Source organism: Idiotropiscis lumnitzeri, chromosome 4, assembly GCF_059441095.1.
Source record: "Idiotropiscis lumnitzeri isolate Australia: NSW breed Sydney's pygmy pipehorse chromosome 4, RoL_Ilum_1.0, whole genome shotgun sequence".
NCBI classification, from domain to species: domain Eukaryota; kingdom Metazoa; phylum Chordata; class Actinopteri; order Syngnathiformes; family Syngnathidae; genus Idiotropiscis; species Idiotropiscis lumnitzeri.
The window spans coordinates 12,405,395-12,421,255 of NC_142394.1; the positions used below are offsets into that span (position 1 = coordinate 12,405,395).

The following is a 15,861-nucleotide window of genomic DNA, read 5'->3' on the forward strand; positions in this document are numbered from 1 at the left end:
TTCTCTCTCTCGCTCTCTTTCTCTCTCACACTCTCTCTCTTTCTCCAAGCAGTGTGAGGCCCAACAATGCACTGTCTGGGATGTGTAATCGAGGGCAGTCGGTCAGCACAGGTCATATCTCCTCTAGCTGAGGGGCTCCAAACACACACTTCAACAATCCAATAAATCCTGAGTAATCTCTATGTCAGTGTTTCACAAGTCAAGGATCGTGGTAAATTAAACATCTCACACACACACACACATGTTGAAAGCATCCTCACAACAGGGATCACAGCTAACAAAATAATCTTGGTTTCCTGATCCAGAGGGGTTCCTCGACATCTGACAATTTTTCCTTGACACTGAGTTGACTGTATGAAGTTTCAATGCAGTTTTAGCAACGGTTTTTACTGGACTGATGACCAGTTTTAACAAATGTATTATTGTATATATCATAGTTTCTGTAAGACCCATCATACCACTATGTAGTAGCTCTTTTACCAAAATGAATGAACATGAGATGTTATTAATCAAACTTACAAACAAAAAAAAAATAGTAAAACAATATGATTTATTGATTTATGATGCCAAATCATAGTTTTTTTTCTTACATTCCTGAAAGAACAATGATTTGCAGGGCTACAAAATTAAGCTTGTCTCATTTGTGACAGCTCAAATAAGCACAGAAAATGTGAGTACAAACAGAAGAATTCAGTTTCGATTTCTCATTCCTGCAGATCTTACCGAATTTGAAAGAGTCCACATGAAATTAAATGATGTTCACTGATTTCCACAATTTAAAAAAGATTCCAAGTGTCTGAGTACTGGTCTCTGACATTTTGTCAAAATCTATACTCTTAAATATAAAATATTATATGTGACTTCAGTATATCATAGTATTTAAAAACACTGCTGATTATATTGGTGTTAAAAAAATTTGTCGAGAATGACAAGCATCTTGGCTCCAGTGACACTCAAAAACTAATAATTAATATACTAAAAAACTACTATGAGTGATTGCTAACCTGGTCTGGATGGGGGTGGGGTCAAATCATAGACGATGATTGGGCCAATATTAATCAGTACTCAGCAGTCTTTATTTGTGAAAGTAAAGGTTCTGTCTCAAGAAAAGATCATGTGAAAGACTTGATGACATTGATGGTGTCTCACCATGGCAACCGGGCAAGAAGGTTCAAAGCTTATCCTGAACTCAAAGACACATCGTTTCGCTCCACGATCCTGCCTGGAAGCGGCATGCATCTTTAAGTACAAAATTAAAAACGTTGCTAAGATATTACAACTACTACAATTAAAAAATAAATAAATAAATAAATAAATAAACTGAAAAAAAAAAAACTACAATAGTAACAAAGCATTAATTTAAGTATGTGGACATTTTAAAAGTCATAACTGAGCATTTTGATCTTTGTCCGTATTATGCGTACAGTACACTACTGTCCTTTTAAATTTTAAAATATGTTATTTTATGTATCATATTTTTTACCACGAGATGGCGCTTATGCACCAACCTGACATTTTCGATTGCGTCATGTAAACCACTTCCGGGTTACGCCTCGGTTCCTACAATGCACTCGTGACTATCCGTGAGTGCATCTGTTTACATGGACATACACTGCAACGAAAGAAAGACATATTTGCTCGGAGTCCGAAGTATGTCAACGTGAAAATTCACCGGTGTTTGAAGCTCACGTGAGATAGAAGAATTATCATGTGGAGGGTTAAAGGATTCGCGTGGAGAGGTAAGACGAACGTGAAGCGCACCAACCTGGAAACTTCTCGAGCGACGCCGACATCTGGCCTCTTGTTTATTCTGGTCACTAAAAGCGCCTTAAGTCTTTTCTAATGTGTTGTATTCAAATCTTACATAACTCCAAAGGATGTCTTTTGTCTGCTTTCTGTCGTAGATGATATTCGGGATCAAAATGCATGTAGAAATGATTACTTCGCCGACGTTTGTGTCGAAAGTGGCTCAATTACAACATCAAAATTGTGCTGTCATTAAACTACTTATACCTTGCGTCAATCTTATTCAAACTTGAGGATAATTTATTCCATGATTAAACAAAGGTTCGCTATCTTATGACAAATTACATAACGATGCTTTCTTTTAGTCTTTACTACGACTTCGTGCAAATTCAAAGTAAAAAAGGTGTGCATATTTGCCAAACATGTTGAGTAGTTAAAATAATGGTTCCTTAACAGAAATGAAATATATTTTTATTCATACATATTCATGTATGAGGTTGTGATTTTAACTCTTAATTGGAATGCTTTACTATACTGAGACACCATTACATGAGATTTTTTTTTTTTGATTCCTCAAATAAATCGCTCACAACTTCATAAACAATATAACCGGTCAATGGATTCTCCGGAAACTCCCCAGAATTCTTCACTAATTGAAACTTTGGTTTGTGTCCTCACAATGAAAGTTTCTTTCTGTTTGTGTCATTGCAGTGCTGCATAGATACCACACCAGCACCCCGCTGCGTCTCCCTCAGAATCACCATGTAGAAGATGAGGTCATCAACACCTCCACTCTTCTCTCCACCTCTATAAACTCCTCTGACAGCAGGTAGAGTCTCACATGCAAGAAGCCTTGTTTGACCTTTATGCTTTCTATTTTGGTTTGAGCCATATCAGCACTTGCATTTGAAGAATAGAGGTGCTAGTTGATTAACACAGTCACATTTCTTCACAAAATCATACCATTCAAATGTTAAAAGATTCACAAAAGTAAGCGTATCATATGGTATAAATATTCACTTTCCAAAAATTTGAAATTATTTCAGGATTTCACATTTTCCGCTGCAAAAAAGAACACACCGTTCAAGTAAATAAACATATTTTCCTAAAATGAAATGTGCCCACCTTTCTCATTCCATATTCAAACTGTTGTGCTCATCCAAAACATATTGGGAAGTATTTCCCATATTCCCAGAACTACACACTTTTCGCGGTTAAATTCTTCAATGTGCACAATACAATCCCAAATTTTAAATAATTACCTCCTCCTTCCACATCAGCTTAGCAAATTTTCTGGGGAGAAGAACCCCTGGATGTGGTGTTGTAAATGGATACACAAATACCTTCTTCTGCATTTCTTTTTCTTTGCCCCTTGTATGTTACAAAATTTACATTTTGTTTTCTGTTTTGCTTTTGATGCCATTCAGCTCCCATAAAGAGGAGAATGGCAAGAGGAGGAAGAAACAGCGGGCCTTTAGATTCACTTCCACGGAGCTACCTAGTTACACAGCTCTCGATGCAGTGGGTTGGGTATGTCTTTCTCTTTTTAGGAACCTCTCACTGATGTGGCACTGTATAATCTTACGAAATAATGTATCTGTATGTATGTACCTTTATCTATCCTGTCTGATTGAATCTTGAATCAAAAAGTGATCAGATTTAGAGAAAAGCTGCTGCTTTGTGAACAGCATGTCAGTATTCATTGATTATTTGTTAGCACGTCTAGCAATCCTTCATCGCTAATGAGAATGGCTTCTGTTCATCCAAAGGGTGCCACGGCGGTGCTGTTCATGCAGATCTGCCGGCGGATCCACTCCAGTTTTTCTTCAGGTCCTGAGCCCTGTCCAACTTCTTCAGTCCAGAAAACAGCACCCACTTTGCAGAAGTGTGGTTACCGCCTCCTGCTGGACATCTGTGAGCACTGCATCTTTGGAAGTAGAATTGCCCCTACTGAAAAGTTTTAATTATAAAGCTCATGACAGTTTCTTTTTTTTAATTGTATCTCCTTTTTGTTATTGTTCCTCAGTTTCAAGGAATGATGATGTCCTCAGAGGACAGACAGTGTTGTGTCTGCACAATCAGTCTTTGAGTAGTGAAAGCAGTGGTGGAAGTGATGCTGCGGCAAACAGCGGTGCTCAGAACCACGTCATTGCTGATGCCTCCAGATCAGACCTTCAGGAGGCGCTGGGTCTTGATTCGTCTTTACAAGGTGTTTTCAGTAACCCACAGAACTAGTGCAGAGTGTTGCTTGCATTTGTAATTCACTACATGCGGATTTACTTGTCCGTGTTTATTTTATTTATTTACTTTTTTTGCAATCAATCATCAGGGATTTGTTCAAGAACTCACCCCAATTTGTACCCATGCTAACTAATTGTTGAATATACGAGTGTTGCTTTGAAGAAGAAGAAAACACCATCTTGTGTGTTTGGTGCCAAGGAACTATTTTGAAATCCGTGGTGCTTATTGTAGGGCTTTGCTGCCATTTTGTGGCAGATAGGCAATGATTAACTTTTTAAACCCTTTCCTCTGCTGCTCATTACTCTGAATAGAAAGATACATATTTCTAGCGTCAGGCCCAAAACCTCCTATGTTATGTCCTAATTTGAGCAACTTCATATTTCTTCACAAAACTATATTGCTGGGCAGTCTTGATGTCGGTCTGTTATTTTGTACAAATTATTGACCATACTAAAGCAACGAAAATGGTTTTCTAATTTTGACTATGCAATGTTAATGGCTCAACATTCATGTAGTTTGTTGGGGTTTCCTGAAAAGTGATGGTTTTGGAGATACGAAGATTTCACCCAATGCTGGCAACATAGAATTTGTAAGAGCCTAAATGCAGTGCAGCTAACGTTTAGTTTTTCATCATCGGCTTTATCATTTGGTGTATAAGTATACTGCTTACTTTAGAATTTAAACGCACATTGTCTGACTTTCAATGTAAATTTCAATGAGTAAAATCATAGTGGCAATCCGAGAGTAATTGATGCCCCACATAAAAGGTTTATATCATTACCAATGCAAACTATAAGAGTGTGGAAAATTGCTACTTTCCCGTCAGACAAGAATATGGGCTGGCTATATGAATATCCTCCTCTCACTTTAGCATTGTTCCTTGGCACCAAGATTGCACTAAAGCACAAAAAAAAGACAACGATAATAGTTTAATTTACAAATTCTGAATTGCATGGGGGGGGGACACATATCAATTTGTGAATTAATTTGAAGACCGGCAAACTTCCCTTTGACTTGGTGAAATTGGATTAAAATATTGTCTCCTTTTTTTCCTCTTCCACAGGGGACTCATATAGGTCTGTCTCCTGCCCACAAGATGTTTTTGAGGAAGAGAGCAGAGCGATGGGCCATGCTCATGACAAGGTTCACTCTGTGACCTCATTAAATTCATTTTTATTTTCACATCCATGTTTGTGTGTGTGAGAGACTAAATGTTATTGTTTTGCTTTCAGTCTATGTTTGAATGCGAGGCGAAACTGGCAGAAGCAGCACGGAACCTTGAAAAAGTGGCGGACAGCAGCGTCCCAATTATCCTAAACATTATTGGTATATATCTGTTACATCACTGTTTGACTACTTGTGAATCGCCGAGCCAGTTTTCTGTCACGCTCAATATGTATAGTGTTCCTTTGCGACTTCAAGGTTTGGTAATTGTGGACTCCCTTTATTGCGGAGTTTCATTTATCACCATAAGTTCATTTGGTGCATTTTTGCCTCGCTATTTTGTGGATTTTCTTGCTATTTTTCTTCCTTATGAATCAGACCAGTCAAAAAAAATGTTTTTTTTTTTTTTAATGGAGGGTGTAATTTTGCAAAAAAACAAGGCGCCATGACCATTTGACTGCCCGCTTGTTGCCCCCCCAAATACCCGCTAATTCATCTTGGGTAATTTCTGAAATACACTTGAGCGCGCTGCTTCACTCAGACCATTTAGAAATTCGAATGTGTCGTTCAGTTCTTCAGAGTCCCCCAAAAAAGGGAGCCCAGTGCAGGCAGTACTGTACACGGAAAGTAAACAGCCACATTCATTAATTAATGTGAGCGGAGTTGCACTCTGCACCTTGGCAGAGGACGATGAAATGTTGGCCTAATCACGATGTTCCAAGTTTGTCATGTGAAAAGTGTGGGAGCACTGTATGTCAACAGAATAATCTTGGAGAGTTTTGCACTTTGTTGTGTTTGATGATGTCACCTAGATTGCTGTTTCTCTTTTTTCTGCAGGCCTTCAGAGAGCCAAAAATGGAAAGGACGAGGAAGCTTTCACATGTTTCCTGGCGGCAGCTCAACAGAACTATAGCAAGGCTCTGTTTAACACTGGTGTCTGTTACGAGAAGGGCAGAGGAGTCTGCAAGGATAAAGAGAAGGTCCATCCATTTTTTTATATTGCTTGTTCTTATTAGGGTTACGAGTGAGCTGGAGGTTATCCCCGCTCGCTTTGGGCGAGAGGTGGTAAACTCCTTGAACTGGTTAACCGCCAATCCCATGGGCAAAATGGTTGCCCGAGTATAGTTCATTTGTATTTAAAAAAGTTTAAAGTTCAGTACATTTTCATTTGATTTTTAAGAATCATATTTGGTCGTATTTTGTGTAAAGACAAAAAAAAACACTGCCACAATATGTTGACTATTACAGTGTCGCAATTTAGTTACTTACTTTGTAAAGTTATTCTATTGTACTTTTTCCGCTTTTTACGACTTGAAGGCATCCCATTACTATTGGCGAGCAGCGGTGGCAGGTCACAAACAGGCTCAGTACCGGTGTGCAAAGCTACTCCTGACCAGGAGTGGTTACCAGAGTGAAGATGAGTTGAACACCGCCATCAGCCTCCTGGAGAAAGCTGCTGCAGCTGGCCTGACAAAGGTGAGAATAATCACCACATTTATTTTAAAGTTTGTCATAACAACAATTGATATTGTTTCTATCTGATGTTACCTAAATCACTCTTCTGCAGGCCCAATTATGCCTGGCGTCTGTATACTCCCAAGAGCCAGTGAGAGATGGCAACAAGTCTGTGCACTACCTGCAGATGGCAGCACAGAGCAAAGTGAGCACCCTTCTAAATGCTTGCAGTTTAGACAATGATAGTCCTTTAGCAGCTTCTCATTTTTTTCGTAGGATCTTTCTCGAGAACTGTTTTTAGACGTTCCGAGCTTATCATTTGAATCAGGGGTGTCGGAGGAGGGAAACATTTAAAACAGGCAGGACAGCAGCTTTAGGGGAGGAAAGTTGCCTAGCCCCGTTTTCGTATATCAATATTTATGTTTGTTGTTTACTAGTAGATGGTCCATAAAGTCAGGCGGCACGATACCCGACTGGTTAGCACGTTGTCCTCACAGTACAGAGGTGCAGGGTTAGATTCCGGCTCCGGCCTTCCTGTGTGGAGTTTGCGTGTTCTCACTTTACGGGTTTTCGCCGGCTAGGTACTCCAGTTTCCTCCCACATTCCAAAAAACATGCATGGTAAGTTGATTGAACACTGTAAATTGTCCCTAGGTGTGAGTGGATCCTTGTTTGTCTTTGTGTGCCCTGTGATTGGCTGGCAACCAGTTCAGGGTGTAGCCCGCCTACTGCCCGAAGACAGCTGGGATAGGCTCCAGCAACCGCGACCCTCATGGGGAGAAGCGGCTTAGATAATGGATGGATGGATAGTCTGATAAGTCAATTTATGTTCAAAGCAAAAGATAAGGTTTCATGCAAACAGATTTGAAATTATATAACCATCTTTCCATTGATTGAGAATGCTCAAGTCCAAAATACATGAGAAAATCTTCAGGGGATACTAAACAAAAACTGAATTTGAATTGTCGCAAGGAACACTTTACATGCATGGGTAGAATCTGTTAATTATTTCAAAAGATACTAATATAATTTTATTATTAAGCAAATACTTTGTGGATGGGTTGTTGGAGCCTATCCCAGCTGTCTACAGGCACCATATTATTTTTTTACCATCATACACTTATATAAAAAATCACAGTTTTAAAATAAAAATTGATCATGAAATCCTTTTGTATGACGCCAGGGTGTTTATTTTTTGGTTATGTTTAGGATAATACTGCTCTACTCCTGTTGGGCCAGTGCTATGAGAGCGGCTTTGGGGTGCAACAGAGCCTGAGAACAGCAACTGAATTGTACAAACGAGCTGCTCAATCAGGCAACAAGCACGCTCAGCTTTTACTGACGTCTCCCGTTCAGACAAATGGTGAGTGAAAGTGCATCTTGTGTCATTTGCCCAAGTGACTGACTTTCCTCCATTTCTTGCAGTGTTACGTTCCATCCGTTCTTCACCGTGTTTTTCCATGTCTGACCGGGAGCTCAAGCCGCTGCTATCCGCTCTGGCTAATGGTGTGCGCACCGACACCAGTCTTTCTACCTCCCTTCCCTTTCTGTCTCATTGCTGGAGCACCGGGAGCATGGATGTTGCCCCAGTGCTTCCCTCCACCCCTCTTCACTTTCATCCCCAAGACTTGAAGGGAAAATCCTGCCAGTGGATGGTAGGGGTCGGATAACTGCCAAACGCTACTTATGCTCTGATAAATTATGTTTAGGGTTGAAAATTGGTCGGAATTTTCAAAGTTGCAAACTTTTCATGGCAATTTTTAGGAAAAAGTAAATGGAATTTACAAAAGTTAAGTTTGGACTCCCCATACCACAAAATCGCACTTTAGTTTTTTTCTATGTACGCATGTATTCTTCCCCCAATATGATGGTATCCATCCTCGAATATTGAAGTACCGTGTCTACAGTAGCGGTTTCTCAATGTACGTTGTTACATCCATGTGATCTCGTAAAGCGTCATCGGTTGTTGCACAAATCCCATTCTAATTGAAAGTACACATAACCCAAGGAGGCACAGATTACCTGGATGTTATTGTCTGCTCGCTTTAACCAAGAATGCACTGGTTGGTGACATGTGAAGTCTTGACTTGAAAAATATCCCAAAATGCACTTTGCACTGCTATTAAAATGACAGCGGAATACAAAGCTTTTGGTAAAATGTTTAGCGAACCTTTCACGTCGGCACCTTCTGGCGTCGGTGATTGCGATTCAAAGAAGCGGCCGAGTGCGTGAGCGTATACCATCATTCAAAGAACGAACCGGGCAGATTCTAGCTGAGAGTTTCGGCTGCCAACACTTGAGCCTTCGTCAGAGCTGTCTGTGTTTACTGTTATGAGGCAAAGCCCTTTCGCGTTATTTGAGTGTGCCCAAGGTGAGAGTGTTGTAAAATGGCGATGTGGCGTAATTAAAATTTGAGGTACAACCAAGCTTCAAATTTAGTGGATAAAAAATACAATTTCAAAATTAAATACTGTGTGGTGATGTCCTCACATGGAGATCTCTCCTCATCTGTATGGCTGTCTGCGTACGGCAAACATTTATATTTATGCTTTAATATCATGCCTATCCATTCAATTACTCTCAATTCCCAGTTAATGTCAGAGGAAAGATTGTGGATTTTTTTTCCAAAAGTCCGGAAATTTACCTAAAATTATTGTATTTATGTATTTCTTCAGGTGCAAAATGTATGTAGCTGTTGATTCAGAAAAGAGCGGAACTGGTGTTTTCAGTATTTTAGTTTTCATATAATGGATCTGGCAATTATTGTGAAAGTTGAACTCTTTACTGTACTTTTGTATAAAACCTGTGTTGAGTGCACAACAAGTGCATGCATGCATTTTCCCCAAAGTGTGTGTTACAAGTGCACATGCTGGGATGTGTAAATCTGTTTGAGTATTATTCATACTTGTAAATATGTAGTCATGTTTTTATTCTGTGGTGAGGAAAATGAAGTGTAGGTGCCTTTGGTCAGCTCTTAGGGGAAGGCCTTTTTGTCCCACCTTGTGTTGCATTAACAGCCAATTTTAAACCAAAGATGTGGTTTACGACACATTACATGTTATGGGATGCATCCAGACTTGTACTCTTTCTGGAAATAGAAGCATTGTAAGAGTCCTATTGTGTACATATGCACAATAAAAGGATATCTATAAATAACACCCATGTAACTGTCTGCTTAGAGATACAGTAAAATACAGCTCGCAGGGCCTCGTGACTCTTCCACTACTGTACAAGATAAGCACCATAAATACATATATAGAGCACCAAAGTGTTGTTTGCTGAAATGCTGATGTTTGATGACGGGAAGCCTTGTTTGATTTTACTAGCCTTTTTGAAAGGTGCAGACGGTCTGAAATTTTTAATGTTTTATATATTTTGCTTTTTTATCATAAAGTTTTAACTAACATGAGTTCTTGTCTTTTGAGTAATATCTCAATTCATTTTTATCCCTTGTTTGGATGAGCGGCTCAGATAATGGGTGGATGTTACTCTTTAAATTCCATATCATTTGTACAATGGTTAGATTATAAACATACTTTCTTTTTTTTTTAAATATAATCTCAGTAATCTCCCCAAATGTAATAAAGCAAATAATGAGGACTTAAAAAAAATGTTTTTTTATGGGTTTCAGTTGGTCTAAAAGTGATCGAAACAAAATGTTGAATTTGATCTATATTATTGATTAAAGAGCTGAACTTGTAAATTACAAAGTTAGTCCAAAATAAGCACATTAGGGAAGGTTAGAGACATGCTTGATGTTCTTAGCTCCAACAATTATCGTGCACCAATCTTTAAACCACCAGCTACTTTCTAAAATGTCCCATCTTATCTGAAAATACAAATGTGTAATTGTTTCCTGTTATTGTCATTAACTAATTTTGTATTTTAAGTTAGTGAGTTCACATTATGTTAGCAAATACTTGCAGTTTTTAATTTGTGTACTTGCATACATTTCGGCTCTGTACACCCTGCTTTTGCTTAAGTAAATAGCATCAATTAGAACGCGTACTTTTAATATTTCATTATACAAGTATCTACAATGATACTTCGATCGTTTTGTCACCTCTAGGATTCGACTATGCATTGAATCTCATTCGTGCAGGTGTACCTAATGATGTGGGCGGAAGTCTCGACTTGCCTCTTACCGGAAATTAGCAAGACAAAACATCAAATATTAAACTTGGTAACTGTCTTGAATAGATCCATCTAATGCAGTATTTAACCCATTAACGAGTTTTTCGGGTGTGACGTTCGACCGCGATGATGTGTGATTTCATTACTTCACTTGACAAAAATAAATAAAAAACAGAACCACCTGACTTTCCGGTTGTTTAATGGCAGCTGCCCCCTCGTCCTCCACTTCCTCATCCTCGGGCCGTCCTCTTCGCTGATTGGCTGCCCCTTTTGCGGGACTTCAGGAGCTCCACAGCGCCGCTCGCCGCTCCGGGACGTGGTGGCGCAGAGAGAAAGCGCAACCTGGCCACCCAGCCGAGCAGGATCAGCTATCTGGAACCGGAGAGGGCGGATGATGTGATCAAATGCGGGAGGCCGGCTGCAGATAGGGGCGGACTGGCTCTTAAAAAGACGTTCCTTGGCTGCGGGAACTGCTCACTTGTGTCGTATCGTGGGAGTGGAATACACCCAAGTTCCCCCAAGGGTAGAGGCTGAGCTCCGAGGTAAGTAAATAAGATGTTGGTCTTGTGATGTGCACCATGCAGGCGGGTGGTGGATGCACCGGATGTGGAAAGATTTACTGCGTCTGTTCACATATCGGCAGACAACATTGCATCCTCCCTGTATGTAGATTTCAGGATGAAGCGTTTTAGCTTTAAATGATGCTTCCCCTACACTGCCATTTGCGATGGGATTTTATTTGGAGGAAGGCGGCGTGAGGCGAAGGGATCCAGAACACTCCACCCATGACATCATTGACTTTCTCAACTTGATTTTTTTTCTCGACTACTCGCACGCTCATCTGTTGCATTTACAACATCGTGACTTGTAATAACTGGGACTGCTGTTTTGAGGAGCCGTTTTAATGCCCACCCAGATTGGCCAGCACAGCTGTCAATATTGGAGTGATGGTCAGCGTTAACTCTGTAAAGTGGTTGCCTTCTAAGGAGATTGCCTTCGGATGAACATACTGGGCATTCCAGATCGTGGGGAAATAAAAAAAATTAAAAAAAGACTATTTATTTTAGATTTTTCATGTATTTAAGAAAATAAAAATGATTAAACATCATCCAGCCTAATTCCATTTGTCCAGCAGCAAATCAACCAACAACGGTATACATATTCTTTGTATATTTTGTTTGTCGTATTAATTTTGCTATGTTTGGCACAGATACTCAAGCAACCAAAAAAACTTGTTTTCCAAAGTATTGCTGTATTAATCCTTTATAATAAAATGTTCCACATAGTTATATACATTGGCTGAAAACATTGAAGAATTTGAAAACGACAAGGGCGAATTTACCTTAGGTCCATTGTCAGTGCAGTATCATGTCTGCTGAGTCATATAGTTCACCTTTTTCTCTCTTCCATTGGATGGTTAAAAAGGTTTTAGTAACAGGATGCTTCTTAATGTTTTAACGATAACAAAGAAGGTATTAAATCATCCCCATACAGCTGTCTTAAAATGACATATTTGATGATATTATATCAGATATATTTGAGTTTGTCATCAAACGGGAGGGACAAAAGGAAAATGTCATTTTCGGGTGTGTTCAAGAGTTATTTTGCATTTTAAAGTAATATTTCGGTATCACTTTTACGACAGCTATGGTTGCATTTTTGTCTCAGAATGCTATTTACACAACAAGTGCATTTTTATGCATTTTGTGCACTTATTTGAAATTTAATTAGGGAGGGAGGAGGTTAACCAATTGGGGCAAAAAGACAGAGAAACTATTCTGGAATGATCCATTGCATGTTTGTTTGTATTAAGAGACATCATCAATGTATCGCATGTGCAGCATAAAAAAGGGAGCAAGTAAATGATGTATTTATGCCCATACTTGTTGCTTGTATCCAGTTTGAATGATTTCTCTCTGGACGGTCCGTGGGGGCAGCGGCTATCCATGCCTGCTGTCCAGCAAAATGCTTCGTCATGCCCTTCACTTCCTCCTCTAATAACTATCCTCCTCATCATCCCCTCTCTACTCCACTTTGTTGGACTTAATTAAGGCATGCCTTGTTTAGGGGAAATAGAGCACATATGTGCTGTGATTTTTAACTCAGGCGGACAAAGCACGTCAAATGGTTGCCTTTTAGTGCTTTAGCCAAGGGTGTTTCCTCACAGGATGATGGGTTACTAAATAACATACATATCAAATGACTAACTAATTGTAACTACTCTCACTGAAGACAGACTTTACGCAGTATTTGCAAAATATGGCAAAGTTTTCTTTGGCACGTTAGTAGTGGTTAGTACATCTACCTCATAGTCCTGAGTTTGCAGGTTTGAATCTGGGCTCCAACCTTCCCTGGTAGAGAGTGAATGTTCTCCTGGTTCTTGTGTGGTTTTACTATAGGCACTTTGTCTAAAAACATGCTTAGCACTTGCAGGTTCAATGAAGAGCAAAAATAATCCTTAGAGGTGAAAGTACGTGGTTGTCTAAATACACTGTGATTGGCTAGCCAATAGCAACCAATCTATGGTATACCCCGCCTCTTGCCTGGACAGTTGGAATGCACTCCAGATCACCTTTTACTCTAATGAAGATGAGCGGCATCTATACGGGATCAATCGGTGTGCAGAATGTTCAGAATTGTAAAAAAAATAGTTAATCTGCCAGCCGATATAAATTGGCCAATATTAGCTCCTTTTAAATTTTGTTCTCTGTTGTAAAGTTAAACAAATTTTAAAGGACAAAGTAATGATCCTCCTGTAATTTATAAGTGTATTTGTAAGTGTTAATGTGCAAAAAAGAAAAAATATTTTTGTTGTTATATATTTTTTCAATCAACCAGCTGATTAATTGCCTAGAGGAATTTTATTATGCCAAATATCAGAATCGGCGTCAGTTAAATAAAAAAAAAAACAAAAAAACTCAGCCTCCATTGCAGCCTGCTCGTCCTGCAAGGCGGATTCCCCCCCCCCCCCATCTGTGCTCCCTTCTCAAGGGTTCTAATTTGTGCACAGATGAGGTTTTCTGAGCTTTTCCTTGCCCTCCTGGGGGTTATGATCAGGGGATGTCGTTAATATTTGTCAAAGATGGAGAAGCAAAATAGATAGTGCTCTGGGGCACAAAACTGAAAAAGAAATATGGAGAGGGAGAAAGATTATGCAGGCATGAAAACCAGCTTTTCAAAGTGGTTAAAAGACAGTCGGGAAGTTGTGATGTGTCAGCGTTGTAAGAGCCACACAGGTTCAATAAATGTTTTAAATAAAAGTTTGACATTCCCCCAAAAATGCATTTATAGGCTACATTTAAAAAATGAAATGGTTATTATTATTATTATCATTATTATTATTATTATCATTATTTTTTGGGGGGGGGTGCCTGTTATGTGTCTGCATATCCCCCAGAAAGTAGGTAGTTGCAACCCCGAATGTAGGCATGTGAAGCCATTTGAGACGTTCTTGTGATTAAGGGCTATAGAAATAAACGTGAATTGACTTGAAATTATGTTGCGTTTGACAACAACCCTTCTGTGGTGGGCCCCATTAAAGAGATTCCTGAATCCCAACATGTCATTGTAGTTTCCGCAGAGTTTTCCAATTGGGTTTTACAAATGGACAAATACGAGATGTCTACACCTAGAGCTGTATGCAGAAAATTCCCGACACATTGTCACTGCAGTGTCTAAAGCAGTGCCATTGTTTTGTCATTGATATCGGACAAGGATAGCAGTCTGTCTCTCAGTCAGAGCTTCCTTCAGACGAGGCAATGGTCTGGTCATTTCTGTGACCATAACATGGGATCAATATGATACTGTATGTTTGTAGTCACACGAACAATGCAGGATAGATGAGAGACGAGCTGACGCACTGATCCGACTGGCTAGTTCAATGCAGGTACCTGTTGTGAGTCTGAGTGCACATTCAGCACAAACCATGGCCAGCCACCAAAATGAGAAGAGGGCCCCGCATGGACAAAGTGCACACTTTAGTGATTCTTAGCTCTTCGACCTCTTGGTTTGTTCAATTCCCAAGATGTTGTCTGGCTTTAAAATCTGCTGTGTGTGTGTATTACATGCTTCTAGAATGTCTGAAATGTCTGTGTGAATGTGGTCATCTTTCCACGGGCATATGCAATCAACAGACGTGACATTTGGTGTACTGTGGTACCCTTTCTTTTGCCTTCAATTTGTTCTGTGGATACGCAGGAATTTGATTTACTTGTCTGTTATATCCTTTTTACCATAGAAATTAATAGTCGGCCCAAGCCCCCCGCAAAACACTTAATTTATTTTAGATTTGTTTTTAAGGTAGTGATAATCTGCTTATAATTTATGCATATTGAAATGCATTGGAAAAAAATAAAAATAATTGTCCCGAGAAATATCAGAAATATAAAAAAAATAAGGCAATAAATCTACAATCATACAAATCCGGAATCCACAGGTGCCGAACCGTGATTAAGATGTATATAGATAAATACAAAATATAATGAACAAAAAATGCATTGTGTTATAGCCAGTCACACATACACACATGCATTATTTGTGTTAATGTGTGCCTTTTGAGGCCTGACCACCTAGTGAATGATATCAGGAGCTGGAGTCAATCAGTTCGTTGTTAAACACATGGTTAGTTTGGTGCTTTTGCTCCATGCTCCTTGAAAGTGTGACTTTATTTTCATGTGGCATTTGTGTGCTTGGCAGTTTAACAGTACACTGCTGAAAGTGCATTAGTGACTGCGGCTCTCCTTTTCGCTTGACTTGAGCGGCAGCGTTTCAGAAGCTCGCTAAGAACTTGAATTATGGCTCGCAACACATGGCAAAACTTTTTTTAAAATCAGCCAAGCGACAGTCAGTAAGTTAAAAAAACTTCAGTAGGGACACTGTTATGTCAAAGTAAGACTGTACGTGCTCCTCATTGCCAATAGAAGAGGTGTCTTAATAAAAAAGTCAGTCTCATAGCAATCTTTAGTTGACACTGTATGGTACTGTACCTGTTTCGCGCAGTGATTGTACCGCTGTGCTGTTATTGCTTTGGCGCCCTCCCGTGGCAACTTGGTGCCAATGAAACCGTTTAAAGTGAGTTGAGGATGTTCATTTAGACTCAAATAGTTCTTTGCCACCATCGTGT

The 15,861-nt window shown here is 39.5% G+C and overlaps 2 protein-coding genes across 4 annotated transcripts in view; both read left to right on the forward strand.

Moving 5' to 3' along the window:
* Positions 1 to 1,555: 1,555 nt before the first annotated feature.
* dele1 (DAP3 binding cell death enhancer 1) lies at positions 1,556 to 9,073 on the forward strand. 2 transcript variants are annotated; one of them, XM_088292985.1, is made up of 12 exons: positions 1,556 to 1,739; positions 2,458 to 2,575; positions 3,174 to 3,276; positions 3,516 to 3,681; positions 3,773 to 3,955; positions 5,051 to 5,130; positions 5,220 to 5,313; positions 5,989 to 6,131; positions 6,469 to 6,627; positions 6,719 to 6,811; positions 7,815 to 7,968; positions 8,031 to 9,073. In XM_088292985.1, exons 1-12 carry the CDS (start codon positions 1,709 to 1,711, stop codon positions 8,273 to 8,275), a joined length of 1,569 nt encoding a protein of 522 aa, XP_088149111.1. In that variant the 5' UTR covers positions 1,556 to 1,708; the 3' UTR covers positions 8,276 to 9,073. The 2 variants fall into 2 exon arrangements, with proteins under 2 accessions (XP_088149111.1, XP_088149112.1); XM_088292986.1 differs by having other exon boundaries at positions 3,516 to 3,660.
* A 1,901-nt stretch (positions 9,074 to 10,974) lies between these two features.
* LOC148338152 (amyloid beta precursor protein binding family B member 2-like) overlaps positions 10,975 to 15,861 on the forward strand; it is a 36,121-nt gene continuing 31,234 nt past the window's right edge. For both annotated transcript variants that reach the window (XM_088292982.1, XM_088292983.1), the window contains exon 1: positions 10,975 to 11,281. The gene's annotated coding sequence lies outside the window, so the exon portion shown is untranslated. The remainder of the gene's footprint in view (positions 11,282 to 15,861) is intronic.